The sequence below is a fragment of the Odontesthes bonariensis genome, chromosome 14 (genome assembly GCF_027942865.1).
Source record: "Odontesthes bonariensis isolate fOdoBon6 chromosome 14, fOdoBon6.hap1, whole genome shotgun sequence".
NCBI lineage: Eukaryota > Metazoa > Chordata > Actinopteri > Atheriniformes > Atherinopsidae > Odontesthes > Odontesthes bonariensis.
The window spans coordinates 36,216,843-36,232,023 of NC_134519.1; the positions used below are offsets into that span (position 1 = coordinate 36,216,843).

At 44.6% G+C, this 15,181-nt stretch overlaps 1 protein-coding gene across 3 annotated transcripts in view; it reads left to right on the forward strand.

Annotated features, from left to right (window-relative positions):
- Positions 1–1,101: 1,101 nt before the first annotated feature.
- The window catches only part of tmem68 (transmembrane protein 68), a 47,845-nt gene continuing 33,765 nt past the window's right edge, over positions 1,102–15,181 (forward strand). For 2 of the 3 annotated variants that reach the window (XM_075484200.1, XM_075484202.1), the window contains exons 1-3: positions 1,102–1,231; positions 2,500–2,664; positions 3,411–3,584. In XM_075484200.1, the coding sequence (XP_075340315.1) occupies positions 2,605–2,664; positions 3,411–3,584 (234 nt within the window). In that variant the 5' untranslated portion in view covers positions 1,102–1,231; positions 2,500–2,604. The remainder of the gene's footprint in view (positions 1,232–2,499; positions 2,665–3,410; positions 3,585–15,181) is intronic. The other variant, XM_075484201.1, reaches the window with a different exon arrangement.

Here is a 15,181-nt window from a genome sequence, read left to right on the forward strand (position 1 = left end):
TTCACAGATGTTACCCGGTTAAATCATCCATCCATCCATCCATTATCTATACCGCTGAATCCGTCGATCGGGTCGCGGGCGGGCTGGAGCCTATCCCAGCAGTCAATGGGCGAGAGGCGGGGTACACCCTGGACAGGCCGCCAGTCCATCGCAGGGCCACATAGAGACAAACGAGACAAACAACCATGCACACTCACACTCACTCCTAAGGACAATTTAGAGATGCCAATCCGGTTAAATCATTCTTTATCAAATTCAATTTTGTTGATCTTGATCTGAAGTGTGCCTTTTGTGACACTCATACTGAGACCATTATTGATCTGTTTTGGAAATGTGAATATACCCGTAAGCTGTGGCAAGAAATTTGTAGATTTATTTTAGATACTATATGCTGTGATTTTGAGCTCCTTCTGCAAAATGTCATTTTTTGGTTTTATAAAGAGTGATGCTCCCACTGAAAAAGAATATTTTTTAATTAATCTCATTTTAATTCTTGCTAAGTATTACATCCACAAATGTAAATTTGCCAAAGTGAAACCCAATTTTTGTGCTTTCGTGATAGAACTCCAGATGTATTTCAAGTCAATTTCCTCCTCTGATAACAAGAAAGCTATCAAAACTATAAATCTCGCACTTTGAAATCTTTAACTCAGTGTAATCCTCATTGTTCATGTCCCCTGGTATATTCTCTCTCTCTCTCTCTCTCTCTCTCTCTCTCTCTCTCTCTCTCTCTCTCTCTCTTCATTTATTATTTAAACTACTTATGTATGTATTTATTTTGGTATGCTTATTTGTTCCTCATTTATTTTTAATGATACTTGTCATGTTTTTGCACTGTTTTTGTATCTTGTATAGCAAAATAAAGTTGTATTAAAAAATAAATAAATAAATAAATTTCTCACGAGCTTATATACACACATATATAAGAGCTTATATATAAGCGATTATATGTTTATATCGCTTTTATTTACAACAGGAACTAAAAGTAACACTAATTGTTTTGCCAATCTGGGGAACGTCTTCTCCCTTCAGTGGTATCCGGGGGCAATGAGCTCTGGCGTCGCTGACATTGATTGTGTCACACTGAAAGTGTTCCGGGGGACAAGAAGTGTTCCGGGGGACAGTAGATGTTAGCTGTCATATTATTTACATGTCGTGCTCGTGACATACAGAATATACAGTGGTGTGTTTTAATCCACCATTTTCACAAAGTAATCATTAGAACGTCAAGGTAACGTCTTCTCCATTTAATAATAATATAATATGTTTGAAATTTCTGTTCGACCCTGACCTTAGCTATTGACGCGTAGGCTACCGTCAAGTGTCAGATTTTGGAGCTCTGATGATTTATTTAGCTAATACATTTAGTTAATCCACTGAGAGTTAGAGCGCATCTCTGGTCCACTGTTTAGGTAATAATGATTGCGGCGTTTAGTTTCTTCTTGCTCCACAGACCTAGATCGTAAGGTTAGCTCAAACATTAAGGATCCTTCATTCAGTGCAACAAAAAGGGATGACGTCACTAGCACTATTAAGATCCGCTTTTTACTGAACAATACCTCTTCATACTGTAGGTAAACCAAATATTACTGACAGTCACTTGAACAAGTGTTTCCTTATCAATCTGTATTTTGTCAGATCTGACTTTCAGCAGCCACATCAAAGCTGTCACCAAGGCAGCTTTTTACCATCTCAGAAACATCAACAGAATTAAAGGTTTCCTCTCCCAAACAGACCAGGAGAAACTCCTCCATGCATTCATCTCCAGTAGACTCCATTACTGTAATGCTCTTTTAACTGGACTTCCCACAAAGAGCATTAAACATCTGCAGCTCATCCAGAACGCTGCTGCTAGAGTTTTAACCCGGACTAAGAGATCTGAACACATCACAGCAGCTTTAAAATCTTTACTCTGGCTTCCAGTCAGTCACAGAATAGATTTTAAAAGCCTGCTGATGGTTTACAAATCCCAGAACGGTTTAGGCCCAAAATACATCTGTGATCTGTTCAGAGAATATAAACCCAGCAGAGCTCTTAGATCCAAGGACTCAGGTCAGCTGGTCCAGTCCAGAGTCCAGACTAAACATGGAGAAGCAGCATTTAGCTGTTCTGCTGCAAACAAGTGGAACAAACTGCCAGTGGAGATTAAACTTTCACCAAATGTAGACATTTTTAAATCCAGGTTAAAGACATTTCTTTTCTCATGTGTCTATGCATGAAATCTGCACACTATCTTTTAACTTATCTGGACTGTTGCTTGTTTTTAAATTCATCCATCATCTTCCGCTTGTCCGGGGATCGGGTCGCGATTTAAATTATTTTATTTGTTTCTCTTTATATTCTTTTACGTATTTTTAATGCTTCTTCCACTCCCTGCTGCAATGATTTTGTTTTATGCAAAGCACTTTGAACTGTTTGTACATGAAATGTGCTATAGAAATAAATTTGATTTGATTTGATTTTGATAATGAGATGCTAAGTGGGTGCTCTCCTCTCCAGTAGTCCCCCTGTGTGGAACAGCAGATGGGAGGCTGGCAGTCTGCTTAATCCTGTCATCAACTGGTGGAGTTCCAGCTGCTGCTGGTGGAGTTACAGCAGAGCAGGATGGCAGACAGTGGCAACCAGTCTTGTCTAATAGCATCACAGGACACTGTCTCCTTTTTGGTATGCATCCTTTCCACTTCCTTCTGGCATTTACAACCATATGTGTGTGTGTGTGTGTGTGTGTGTGTGTGTGTGTGTGTGTGTAAAATTTCTATATAATATGATGTATCATTTATATGGAAAACATGCAGTCATATGTTCTGAGATTTTCTGAGGGAGACGCATCTTTCTTTTACAGCATTTTTAGTATGGTTCTAGTGTCAAAGTATTCTGTAATGTTTGATAGCGCGTGGTTACTGGTTCAAAATGCTTATCTTTAGGATGATTGTTGCACACCTGTCCCTCTAGCTATCAAGATCCAGGGAATACGAGGTAGACCTCTGGCACAGATTGGTGTTTGCATTTTGTGTGAAGTTTTTGGTGCTCAGCAAGTATTAATATAAAAATAATGTTGTTTTTGTAATCATTGTTATGGGCTGTTGGCAGGCTTAAAGTGTTTGAGTGTAGGTAGTTCCTGCCCTGCCTCCATTTCTGAATGTTCAGTCTTTAGTAAGTTTGCAAGAGTCCTTTTTGCTAAACTGGTTCATTTGCATTTATTTCTGAATTTATTCAGAATTGTCTGCTTTAGATTCAGGATACCAATAATTCTGCTCTTCTCTGTATGCCAACTTATATAACTATACTATCCTGAAATCGCTCTCTTATGATTTTTATTGACATCATCCCCTGAATTTTATGTGTTGAGAAGTTTAATGCTGAGCCAAAATGTTGGGTATACTTATTGACCTGTTTGGCCTGGTCCACAGGTGTGCTTGTTTCATGCGTGGGAAGAATGGGCAGGCCTCGGTCAGGTGGAGGACTACCTGAGTGTTTTGGAGTACCTGTTGTGGGTCTTCACCCCTCTAGTTATCGTCTTCATTGTGCCATTCCTCATTGTAATCCTGCTCTACCTCTCAATACTGTTTCTTCACGTCTATAAGGTATGTGAGCAATCTTTCAACATTCTGCACTCTGAACTGTAGTTCATGTTATTTATTTTTAGGCAACATTGTTGGTAGTAATAGCTGAATTCAGAGCTTGATATATTTCTCACTATTAATATTTTCATATAACAATAGTAATAGTAATTTCATAGCACAATCGTCAAGCAAAGGGTGTGCTCACTGAGCATCTCGAAGGTTTGAGGGGGACATAAAGGTCACTGAATAAAAGGGAACTTCCAGGAGTCACGTGATCAAATGGATGAAGATGGCAGCTTAAGTTAACAGCTCCCAGCCCAGCATTGCCAAATAGTTAACTTATTAAAATTAGTGGTTTCAGTTAATGCAGTATGTTGGGCAAGGGCAAAGTTCGCCAAGACATTGATGCCATTGCGGAGAATTTACTGGAAAAACATCGAAGCTACCTCAAACCGCGTTTCACCCAGATTCAACAGGTGGGGATCGGCAATGATAAGAAGCTAAGTGCTATCCATTCACAACTAGCATCGATAACTACTAGCCTCGCAGCGATAAGATCTGACGTGGATACACTTAAAGCAACACAAGTACTCTACAGAGTCACGGTCATGTCTCTCAAGAACTGGAGATGAAGTTAGCGGATGTTGAGGACAGAAATAGGCGGTGTAATGTTGGCATTATTGGACTGAAAGAGGGACTGGAAGGCGGCAATGCTGTTCAATATCTCATGCGCTCTCTGCCCAAATGGTTCCCTGTGCTTGCGGACATGCAGGTTGAAATTGTGAGACCTGGAAGGCTATTCTGCGTGCAGGAAAGGAAAGCTCCTCTTTCGTTCGAGGTCCGCAATATCCGTTTCTCTCCGGATTACAGTAACTACACCGCCAAGCGCCGCCAAGCCTCCCGCTAAGCCTCCCGCCAAGCCTCCCGCCAAGCCTCCCGCCAAGCCTCCCGCCAAGCCTTCCGCCTAGCCTCCCGCCAAGCCTTCTGCCAAGCCTCCCGCCAAGCCTTCTGCCAAGCCTCCCGCCAAGCCTTCTGCCAAGCCTCCCGCCAAGCCTCCCGCCAAGCCTCCCGCCAAGCCTCCCGCCAAGCCTCCTGCCAAGCCTCCCGCCAAGCCTTCCGCCAAGCCTCCTGCCAAGCCTCCCGCCAAGCCTGCCGCCAAGCCTCCCGCCAAGCCTCCCGCCAAGCCTCCCGCCAAGCCTCCCGCCAAGCCTTCCGCCAAGCCTCCCGCCAAGCCTCCCGCCAAGCCTCCCGCCAAGCCTTCCGCCAAGCTTCCCGCCAAGCCTGCCGCCAAGCCTTCCGCCAAGCCTTCCGCCAAGCCTCCTGCCAAGCCTTCCGCCAAGCCTCCTGCCAAGCCTTCCGCCAAGCCTTCCGCCAAGCCTCCCGCCAAGCCTCCCGCCAAGCCTCCTGCCAAGCCTCCTGCCAAGCCTCCCGCCAAGCCTCCCGCCAAGCCTCCTGCCAAGCCTGCCGCCAAGCGATGGATTCAGCTCGGGTCAAGGGGTTGGATTTTTTCTCACTGTATCCTGCGACTTTAAAGATCAAGGACGGGGGACAGTACTGGGCATATACTTCCGCCAGGGATGCGTAGGAGTACGTGACAGGGCTGCCCTTTCAGCATCAGCTGGGATATTCGACGAGTCGGAGACCTCAATGGAGACTGCTGCGGATTAAGAAGACGGAGCCCTGATGCGATATCTTGGTCGTGATGGTCGGTTTGTTTATCACTGTCACACCGGGCCAGGCTAAGAATCACTGTGGACTTTTTGTGCCAGTATTTAACGCTATTACAAAGACATCTGTTTTTCTGGATCACTGATGAGTGATGACAAATGTCTTGAATAGCAACGTGGCTGACTTTGTTTGATTTTCACAGGCTAATAATTAATTTGCCTTACCCTTGTGTTAGATGTTTATGGGTGTGCATGCGCCCGAGCTTTTACGTTAGTAAACTAGTTTAAACTAGTTACTGTTCCATCCATCTCATTCTGGGACGCTGTTTTTTTTCTTCCTTTTTCTGCCGTTATGTCTTCTATGTCTGGGTCATGTGTGTTTTTTGTGAGGGACTCAACTTTGGATGCAATTTTGTTGAGTTTTTATGAAGCAGAGGGTGATGGCGTTGGGTTAATGCTCTCACAAATGTGCATTCTCTTAGGACACAGCTTTTTAGGAAATGGGTGAACTTTCTTTTTTAGTTTGGAACTGTGGTGGGCTGAATACCCCTCATAAATGCGCAAGTTCTCTGAGCTAACTGAAAAGGAGAAATGCAGACATTTCTACATGTCTTTTTCAGTGTCTACAGGGAACTCATTTACTGCATGCTGATACAGGCCGTCTGGCAAACAGATTTCATCAGACAATTTCATCTTCCTTAGCTACCACAAAAACAAAAGGTGTATCCATTGTTGTTAGAGGGAATCCTCCAACCAAGTTACGATCTTCTTTGTCAGATGATGCAGGTAGAACTGTGATTGCCACAACTTTATTCTAGGAAAATAGCTCTCGCCTCAGTTTATGATGGGACTTTCTTTAACATGCTCACTAACAAAATGTTGGAGCTAACTGATTACTCTTTCATTGTTGGTGCAGACTTCAATCCACTGTGGAACCCAGTTGTGGATAGGTAGAGTGCAGGAGCTACAGGGGAGCAGTCCCAGGCCACAAAGGCCTTAGAATTGTGGACCGGCAGCCTAGGGCTCATGGACATTTGGCGATTAGTTAATCCCACTTCTAAGGATTTGACTTTCTTTTCAGGCAGACATAAATCTCTCTCTAGAATTGATTTTCTCTTTGCATCCCCTCAGTTTTCCCACTCCATTGACAAGGCAGTGTTGCTCCCAATAGCTCTATATGACTACAAAGGTGTCTATTGCTCCACAAAACTTGGTCATCTGTCCCAGCGTTTAGCTAAATGTCGTTTTAATACCTCTTTATTAAGAAATGAATCTTACATAAAGCAGTTAACGTCTGAATTTAAGATTTTTGTGGACATAAATGCTGGTTCTATAGAGGACCCCAGAATTATGCAATTAAAGGGTTCGTTAGGAGTAATACTATATCATTCTTTTCCAACACACGTAAGGCAAATTCACTTGAATTACAAAATCTTGAAGCTGAATACACCAGGCTGGATTCTGCTTTGCAAGCTAACTTCTCGGACCAAGTGGTGTTAGAACGGACTTTGGTCAGGAAGGAAATTAACAATATCCTCAAACAAAAATCTGAATTTCAGATCCACAGGACAAGACAACGTTATTATTTTCATGGTGCCAGGCCTAGCCACTTGCTTGCCATGAGAATCAGGACTAGTGAATATTTTGCTGACATATCAGCTATTAAATCCGCTGACGGCACCATTAGCGCAAAACCTGAAGAGATAAATGAAGCATTCCAAACCTTTTATTCTAATTTATATCAGTCTGAAGTTCTGCTAGATAAAAACCATTGGAGCAGATGGCTGAATCAGTTAGACTTACCCCCAACTTTCTGGGGAGGAGTCTGCTGATCGGGGGCAGCAAGACGATGACGACGTCTATGCGCTACACCGAAGCTTGTAGAGTGTTAATCCAACATGGCAGCGGACACAACGTTACCGTTCGATGCAGCCTTAGAAAGTGTTTTAAGTAGCTTAGAGCGCAAGTTTACTTTTATTTAACTTTTTTTTCTTCTTCTTCCTAGTCGAATTTCTGTCGTCATCTGGTATAAGTGATACAATTGGCTATGAATCGTGCGCAAAGCAGCATGGGAAGAACCAGACGCCATTTGATAGACATTCGTAACACCAAATAAACGGCTCTAGGCATTCGTAAACCACGCCTCAAATACGAGAAAATGCACACCTAGTTCCCAGACCACCATCTCATCGAGATTGTGGACGCGTCAGCCAGGCTAGGGATCCCCCTGAATTTTATGCAACTTTCTGGAATCAATTGGGACCCTTTCTAATTGAGATGATTAACTTTTCAATTAAAAAGGGTGGTTTCTCTAGGGATGTTAACACTGCTTTTATCTCTGTACTTTTGAAAAAAGATAAAGACCCCACAAAATGCTCTAGCTATCGCCCTCTTAGCCTTTTAAATGCATACTTAAAAATCTTTGCAAAGCTCTTAGCCTGCCGTCTAGAGTCCCATATGCCAAAATTAGTAATTTGTGATCAAACGGGCTTCATGAAATCAAGATTGGCAGCAGATAATCTCAGACGTCTTCTTCATATTATTGATAAACTCCGATTACATTCGGAAAACCGGCTCTCACCCTAAATTGCGCTTTAATGTTGGCCTGTTGAACTGCATTGTATGGGAATTTGATATACCTGACCAGTGACGTGCACAGACTTTTTGCAGGGGAGGGGCGGAAAGAAAAAAAAAGGGCACATATAGCGTGTCCTCACCACTGTAGAGGGTACTTTAGCATGCGTTTTGTCTCCCGAGAGGACACTTGAGGGCACTTTAACACACGTTTTGACCCCAAGAGGGCACTTTAGCATGCGTTTTGTCTAGGGGTGCAACGGATCAAAAAACTCACGGTTCGAATCGTTCCTTGGATCAGTCACGGATCGGATCATTTTTCGGATCAGCAAAAAAAAATAAAAAATAGACAAGACAAATAAACATGTTTTGTCTTTTTGTTGTTTGCACGTTCAGCATGTGTTTAAAGCCCTTGTTTTGCACAACTGTCTGCACCAAATGTCTGCACCTATAAACACCTATAAACACACCGATAGCGTTTGTGATCGCTTTAGCCCGGTCGGATTGTGAAGGAAGGGGCTGCTTAAATGCCGCGGTGATGAGCGGTGGTTGAGCCGCTTTCGGTTTCACTCCTGTCAGTCGCTGCAAATGCGTGGCCATGCTCGATGTGTTTCCACTGTTGTGTGGCTTTCTTGTGCCACAGTGCCTACACACCATCACGGTTTTATCCACCAACCTCTTTCCTTCTTCATTAAATTTGACAGGGAAGCCAAAATGCTCCCAAACAGGGGATTTAAATGACGTGGGGCTCTTCTGTTCCTCCGCTCGCCATGACCACGCTGTGTTGCAGGTTAGGGGTTTTCTTTATGTTAGCTATCGCTATGTCAGCTACGTGTTATGTCTGTGTGGTAACCTAGGCGACAGGTTGGTGTGGCAGGGCGAGTATATGGAAACAGACGTAGCACTAGAGGCAGCAGTTATCGTTACAGTAGTCACCGAAGTCTAGCCTACTTTTATTTTCCATGCCCACTGTTCTACATGTTGTACTCTGAGGACAATAAATCACAAACGAGCCATAGGACTTTTTGCTTATTGAAGAGGGAACTGTTGCAGACTTTTACCCAGAGCGTGGAAAGTAGCTCTGTCCCTGGAACTAGCAGGAATGGTAACGGCTGTGTGAGGACTGAACATGCGCACAATTTTTTTTTTTTCATAAATCAATCCGCGGATCATGTGTGTGCCGAACCGAAATAATTGATCCGAACGGATCACGGATCAAGTCATCATGTCAGTAGGGGGGTACAGCGGGCCTTGTTGGTGAGGCCAACTGCAGAGGGGAAGAAGCTGTTCTTGTAGCGGGAGGTTTTGGTCCTGATGGACCGCAGCCTCCTGCCAGAGGGGAGTGCCTCAAAAAGTTTGTGTCCGGGGTGGGAGGGGTCGGCCACAATCTTGCCTGCACGCCTCAGCGTCCTGGAGGCGTACAGGTCCTGCAGAGATGGCAGATTGCAGCCGATCACCCTCTCCGCAGAGTGGATGACACGCTGCAGCCTGCCCTTGTCGTTGGCGGTGGCAGCAGCGTACCAGATGGTGATGGACGAGGTGAGGATGGACTCGATGATGGAGGTGTAGAAGTGCACCATCATCGTCTTTGGCAGGTTGAGTTTCTTCAGCTGCCGCAGGAAGTACATCCTCTGTTGTGCTTTCTTGGTGAGGGAGCTGATGTTCAGCTCCCACTTGAGGTCCTGGGAAATGATGCTGCCCAGGAAGCGGAAGGACTCCACAGTGTGGACTGGGGAGTCTGTCAGGGTGATGGGGGTGAGTGGGGCTGGGCTCTTCCTGTAATCCACCACCATCTCCACTGTTTTAACAGCGTTGAGCTCCAGATTGTTCAGCCCACACCAGGTCACCAGATGGTCAATCTCCCACCTGTAGGCGGACTCATCCCCACCAGAGATGAGTCCAATGAGGGTGGTGTCGTCCGCGAACTTCAGGAGTTTGACAGACTGGTGACTGGAGGAGCAGCAGTTGGTGTACAGGGAGAAGAGCAGAGGGGAAAGAACACAGCCTTGAGGGGAACCAGTGCTGATGGTCCGGGAGTCTGAGACCTGTTTTCCCAGCCTCACGTGCTGCCTCCTGTCAGACAGGAAGTCTGTGATCCACCTGCAGGTGGAGTCAGGCACGTTCAGCTGGGAGAGCTTGTCCTGTAGTAGAGCCAGGATGATTGTGTTGAAAGCAGAGCTGAAATCCACAAACAGGATCCTGGCGTAGGTTCCTGAGGAGTCCAGGTGCTGGAGGATGAAGTGGAGGGCCGTGTTGACTGCGTCGTCTACAGACCTGTTGGCTCTGTAGGCGAACTGCAGGGGGTCCAGGAGAGGGTCCGTGATGGCTTTCAGGTGTGAAAGCACAAGGCGCTCAAATGACTTCATCACCTCAGAGGTCAGGGCGACGGGTCTGTAGTCATTAAGTCCTGTGATCCTTGGCTTTTTTGGGACTGGGATAATGGTGGAGGTCTTGAGGCAGGCTGGTACGTGGCATGTCTCCAGTGAGGTGTTGAAGATGCCTGTGAACACCGGGGACAGCTGATCAGCGCAGTGCTTCAGGGTGGAGGGAGAGACAGAGTCTGGCCCAGCTGCTTTGCGGGGGTTCTGCCTCTTAAAGAGCTTGTTGACATCTCTCTCTAGGATGGAGAGAGTCGTTGCTGTGGTGGGGGGGGAGGGGCTGGTGGGCTGGGGTTGGGATATGGTGTCACGGGGGATGGTGTCAGGACTGTCCCATTGTCTCTCGAAACGACAGTAAAACTCGTTCAGGCTGTTGGCAAGGTCAAGATTGTCCAGGGAGTGGAGGGTTTTCGGCTTGTAGTTGGTCAGATGCCTGAGCCCTCTCCAGACAGAGGCAGAGTCGTTGGCTGAGAACTGTTTTTGGATTTTCTCAGAGTACAGTCGTTTAGCTTCTCTCACCCCCTTGCTAAACCTGTACTTGGCCTCTTTAAATCTGCCTCTGTCTCCACTCCTGAACGCCTCCTCCTTCACCAACCGTAGCTGTCTGAGCTTCGCTGTGAACCAAGGCTTGTCGCTGTTGTACCTCACCGTGGTGCGTGATGGTACACAAATGTCCTCACAGAAACTGATGTAGGACGTGACAGCCTCAGTAAACTCGTCCAGACTGTTGGAAGTAGCCCTGAAAATGTCCCAGTCGGTGCAGTCCAGACACGCCTGAAGATCTCCCACAGCTTCACTGGTCCACTTCTTGGATGTCCTCACAACAGGTTTAGAGAGCTTTAACTTCTGCCTGTATGCAGGAATCAGGTGGACCATGGCGTGGTCAGAGTGACCCAGTGCAGCTCTGGGGACGGCGTGATAAGCACTGCTTACTGTGGTGTAACAGTGATCCAGAATGTTCTCCTCTCTGGTCGGGCATTTAATAAACTGTGGCATATGGCTGTTTTTCCCAAAATCAGCTGAAACATGGACTCGTGACCACAGAACACATGTCCACTGTCTTTTTAGTCACATTTCTAGAACACGGCGTACAATAGTAGCAGAGAATTGCAGGAGATATTGGATGCATTTTGTTTTTGTTTTTTTTGTATTTCTTCAGAACATTTTTTTCTACAAAACATTATATATATTTTAATTTTGATTTTAAAATTATTTTAGAGATATTTTGCTCTGGTTTAGAAACTTTGTTGCTGAAGGATACTCCTTGTACTTCTTAGACTTTTCAACATTTGTATGATGAGGTAATATGCGAACTGAATAGTCATTTACAAACAGAAGAAGCTGATTAAACTTTTCAAATGCCAGCTACTGCCTAAAAAAAGACATGAAAAGACGATCCTGCTGGAACAAGAATCCGACCACTCTGACACAAAGCTTTGATGTTGGTCTCCAGTACTGAAACTACAGCTGCACAATAATATTTCCTAGAAAGTGCTTTAGGTACTTTGTCTAATGCCATTTTATCACATTGTTACTCAGAGGTTATGTCCTATTAGAAAATTAAGATGTAAAGTATTACTTTATTGTCAAGTTCACAATTAGAAAATAAAAGAAACAAAAAAAAAAAAAGATATTGCTGTCACAGGCTGCTGACATCTGCCCACCGGTCCTCATATTTTATCCACCAATTCAGAGTTGTTATAACTAGATGAAACTACTGAATATGGAGTGTTGCCTTGAAAGTTGCTTTTGTATGGAATTGTGGGACATTTCGTTTTTTCTTGGTGGAACATCAGCTACTCATGACTTGAAAGCTATTTTGTATCAAATGTGCTCTTTTTTTTTTCCGTCTCACCTCTTTCTTCATTGACATTCTCACACATCCTTTCTTTTCGTGTGACCAGCCTTGTTTTCCACACCTTTCAACCACTGCCACACTTTTGGTTTACGTTGTTTAAATTCCACTCCTCATTCAGCTGCACGTTGTTCAGGCAGGCAGACCACAGTGTTTAATGACAGAATGCATGCTAAAGAGAGCATGCTGCCAATGGCTGTATGAGACATCATGGAACAGTGCTCATGGGAAATGTAGGCATTTCCTTTGTTTTACCACATGGAGAAAGCAGTTGTGCAGTGTCAGAGTCGCAGTGTGTGACCAAAAACAATCCAGTGAGCTGAGTGATGAATGATGCCGGTAATTTATGGTGACATAAACAAACACAGAAAATAAAAAACGCATTGTTTGCATAGGTCTTTAATCTTGTAACTGGCAGGACTACACAGCTTCACACGCTGCGGTCAATGACAGTGTCTGCTGGTCTGCCTTCTCCACCCTGATGCCTGATGGGCACCCCCACCACCTGTACAGGGTGCACACTCACAAAGACAACGTAAATAATGGAATTCAAATCAACTTAAATGTGGCTCCTACAGTAGGGATAGCACTACTAGGACTAATAACCAAAATGATTGGCTTAATTCATCACCAGCCAAACTGGCCGGTAAGTTTTCATTTAACTCGGCAGTATTTTAAAATGAGTTTGTTGATGAAAAGGAAGCCAATGTAGAGTCCTCAGAACTGGGGTGGTGTGATCCTTTTTTTTGGTGTTGGTGAGGAGCAGAGCAGCAGCTTTCTGAATCAACTGCCGCTGTCCGATTGAGCTTATTGTCAGGATCTGGGTGTTTAGTGGTGGTTTTTTGTACTTAGTTATTGGTTCTATTATTTTTATTCAGTGCTCTTAGTGTTTTCTGTATTAGATCAGTCTTTGTTTAATCTTAGTTCTGTTTCTCTTAGTATTTAGTTATGTTTAATTACTCCTTGTGTGTTCTTTGTGTTAGTTAGATTATTTCCCCGTTATTATTCTGGTATGTTTTCCCTTTGCTTTAGATTCATTTTCCTAAGTTAGTGTGCTCTCCCTTGCGCCCTGTGTTTTGCCTTCTCTCTCTCTCTCTCTCTCTCTCTCTCTCTCTCTCTCTCTCCTCAGTCTGTCTCCTGCTCTCTACCTGCAACCTGTTAGTAATTAGCTACCAGTTCCTGCTTCAGTAATCCACCTCCCCAGTATATACTGTATGTCTTTCTAGTTTCACCACCCCTTGCCGTATCCTCGTCTTATTCGTCTCACTTCCGTCTACCAGAGAGACCTGTTCCTCATCCAAGTCCTGGTGGAGATGCAGTTAAATGATGAAATGCCAGTGTGAAAGGAGTAAATGCAGACTTTTACAGCATTCAGGTCTGCAGTGACCTTCATAATGTTTGGGACAAAGTCACATTTGTTTCTGAGTTCCCCCTCTGCTCCTCAAAGTAAAATTTTAAATCAAACAATTCAGACATGATTAAAGTGCACATTTCAGACTTTAATTTAAAGTAATTAATAGTAAACATAATAGTAATTAGGATAATGTTAATAACAGTATGAATTATAATGATGGTATTGCATATATATTAGTGGTGGGCCGTTATCGGCGTTAACGTGCTGCGATAATTTGAGAGTCTTATCGGGCGATATAAAAAATATCGCCGTTAATCTATTCTCAAAGTTGGGTTGGGAACTGGGTCAAAACAGGTAGCCTAATAGGTAGACACAACACCCCAATTCTTTTGTGGCAATATCTGGTGATTTTAATCATGCCTCACTCTCTGCTACACTGCCAACTTTTCAACAGTTTGTCAGCTGCTCTACCAGAGAAAACAAGACATTGGATTTGTTTTACACAAATGTCAAGGATTCATACATTTCCAAATCAAGACCTCCCCTGGGTAAATCTGATCACAACCTTGTTTTTCTCTGTTCAGCATATAAACCCCTTGTCCAGAGACTACCTGTCACAAAAAGGACTGTTAGAAAGTGGTCACATGATGCTGAAGAAGCCTTACAGGGTTGTTTTGATGCAACCGATTGGATTTCTCTTTGTAAGCCACATGGAGAGGACATTAATGCCATGACTGAGTGTGTGACTGACTATATAAACTTCTGTGTGGACAACACCATCCCCACCAGAACAGTGAGATGCTTCCCTAATAACAAACCCTGGATCACCAGTGAGCTAAAGGAACTATTGAACAAGAAAAAAAGAGCCTTTAGGGAGCGAGACAGGGAGCTACTGAGGAGTATACAGAAGCAGCTCAAAGTCAAGATCAGAGAGAGCAAGGAGGTGTATAGAAAGAAGCTTGAGAGTAAACTGCAGAGGAACAATATCAGAGATGTGTGGTCAGGAATGAAGAAGATCACAGGCCTCAAACAGAGGGAGGATCGGATGGATGGAAGTCTGGACAGAGCAAATGAGCTGAACACATTCTTCAACAGGTTCAGTTCAGGAACAAGCTCACCATCCTCCCCTCCTGTTCCCAGCCAAAGAGACATCCCACCCTCCTCTGACCCACAGCTTTCCTGTAACATCTCCACCTCCACCTCGGTCATGGATTCTTCTGCTTCCACTAGTTTGTCTTTAACCAAATCAGGAGATGCTGCTGTCCCCTTTGCCTCCCCCTCCCACTTTTCTGTTTCTAGAAGTCAGGTGAAGAGGCAGTTGGAGAGACTGAACCGGAACAAGGCTGCAGGTCCAGATGGTGTCAGCCCCCGAGTCCTGAAGGCCTGTGCAGAGCAGCTCTGTGGGATTCTGCAACACCTTTTCAACCTTAGCTTGACCCAAGAGAGGGTACCATTGTTGTGGAAGACATCCTGTCTGGTTCCGGTACCAAAGAAAACTCACCCTTCAGACATTAATGACTACAGACCTGTTGCCCTGACATCCCACATCATGAAGGTCCTGGAGAGACTCCTGTTGACCCACCTGTGTAAGCAAACCAGCACATATCGGGACCCCCTGCAGTTTGCTTATCGCCATGGAGTTGGAGTTGAAGACGCTATCATACACCTGCTTCAACAAACCCACTGTCATCTGGACAAAGCAGGCAGCACTGTGAGGATCATGTTCTTTGATTTCTCCAGTGCATTTAACACAATTCAGCCTGATCTGCTTCGTCTGAAACTCCAGAAGA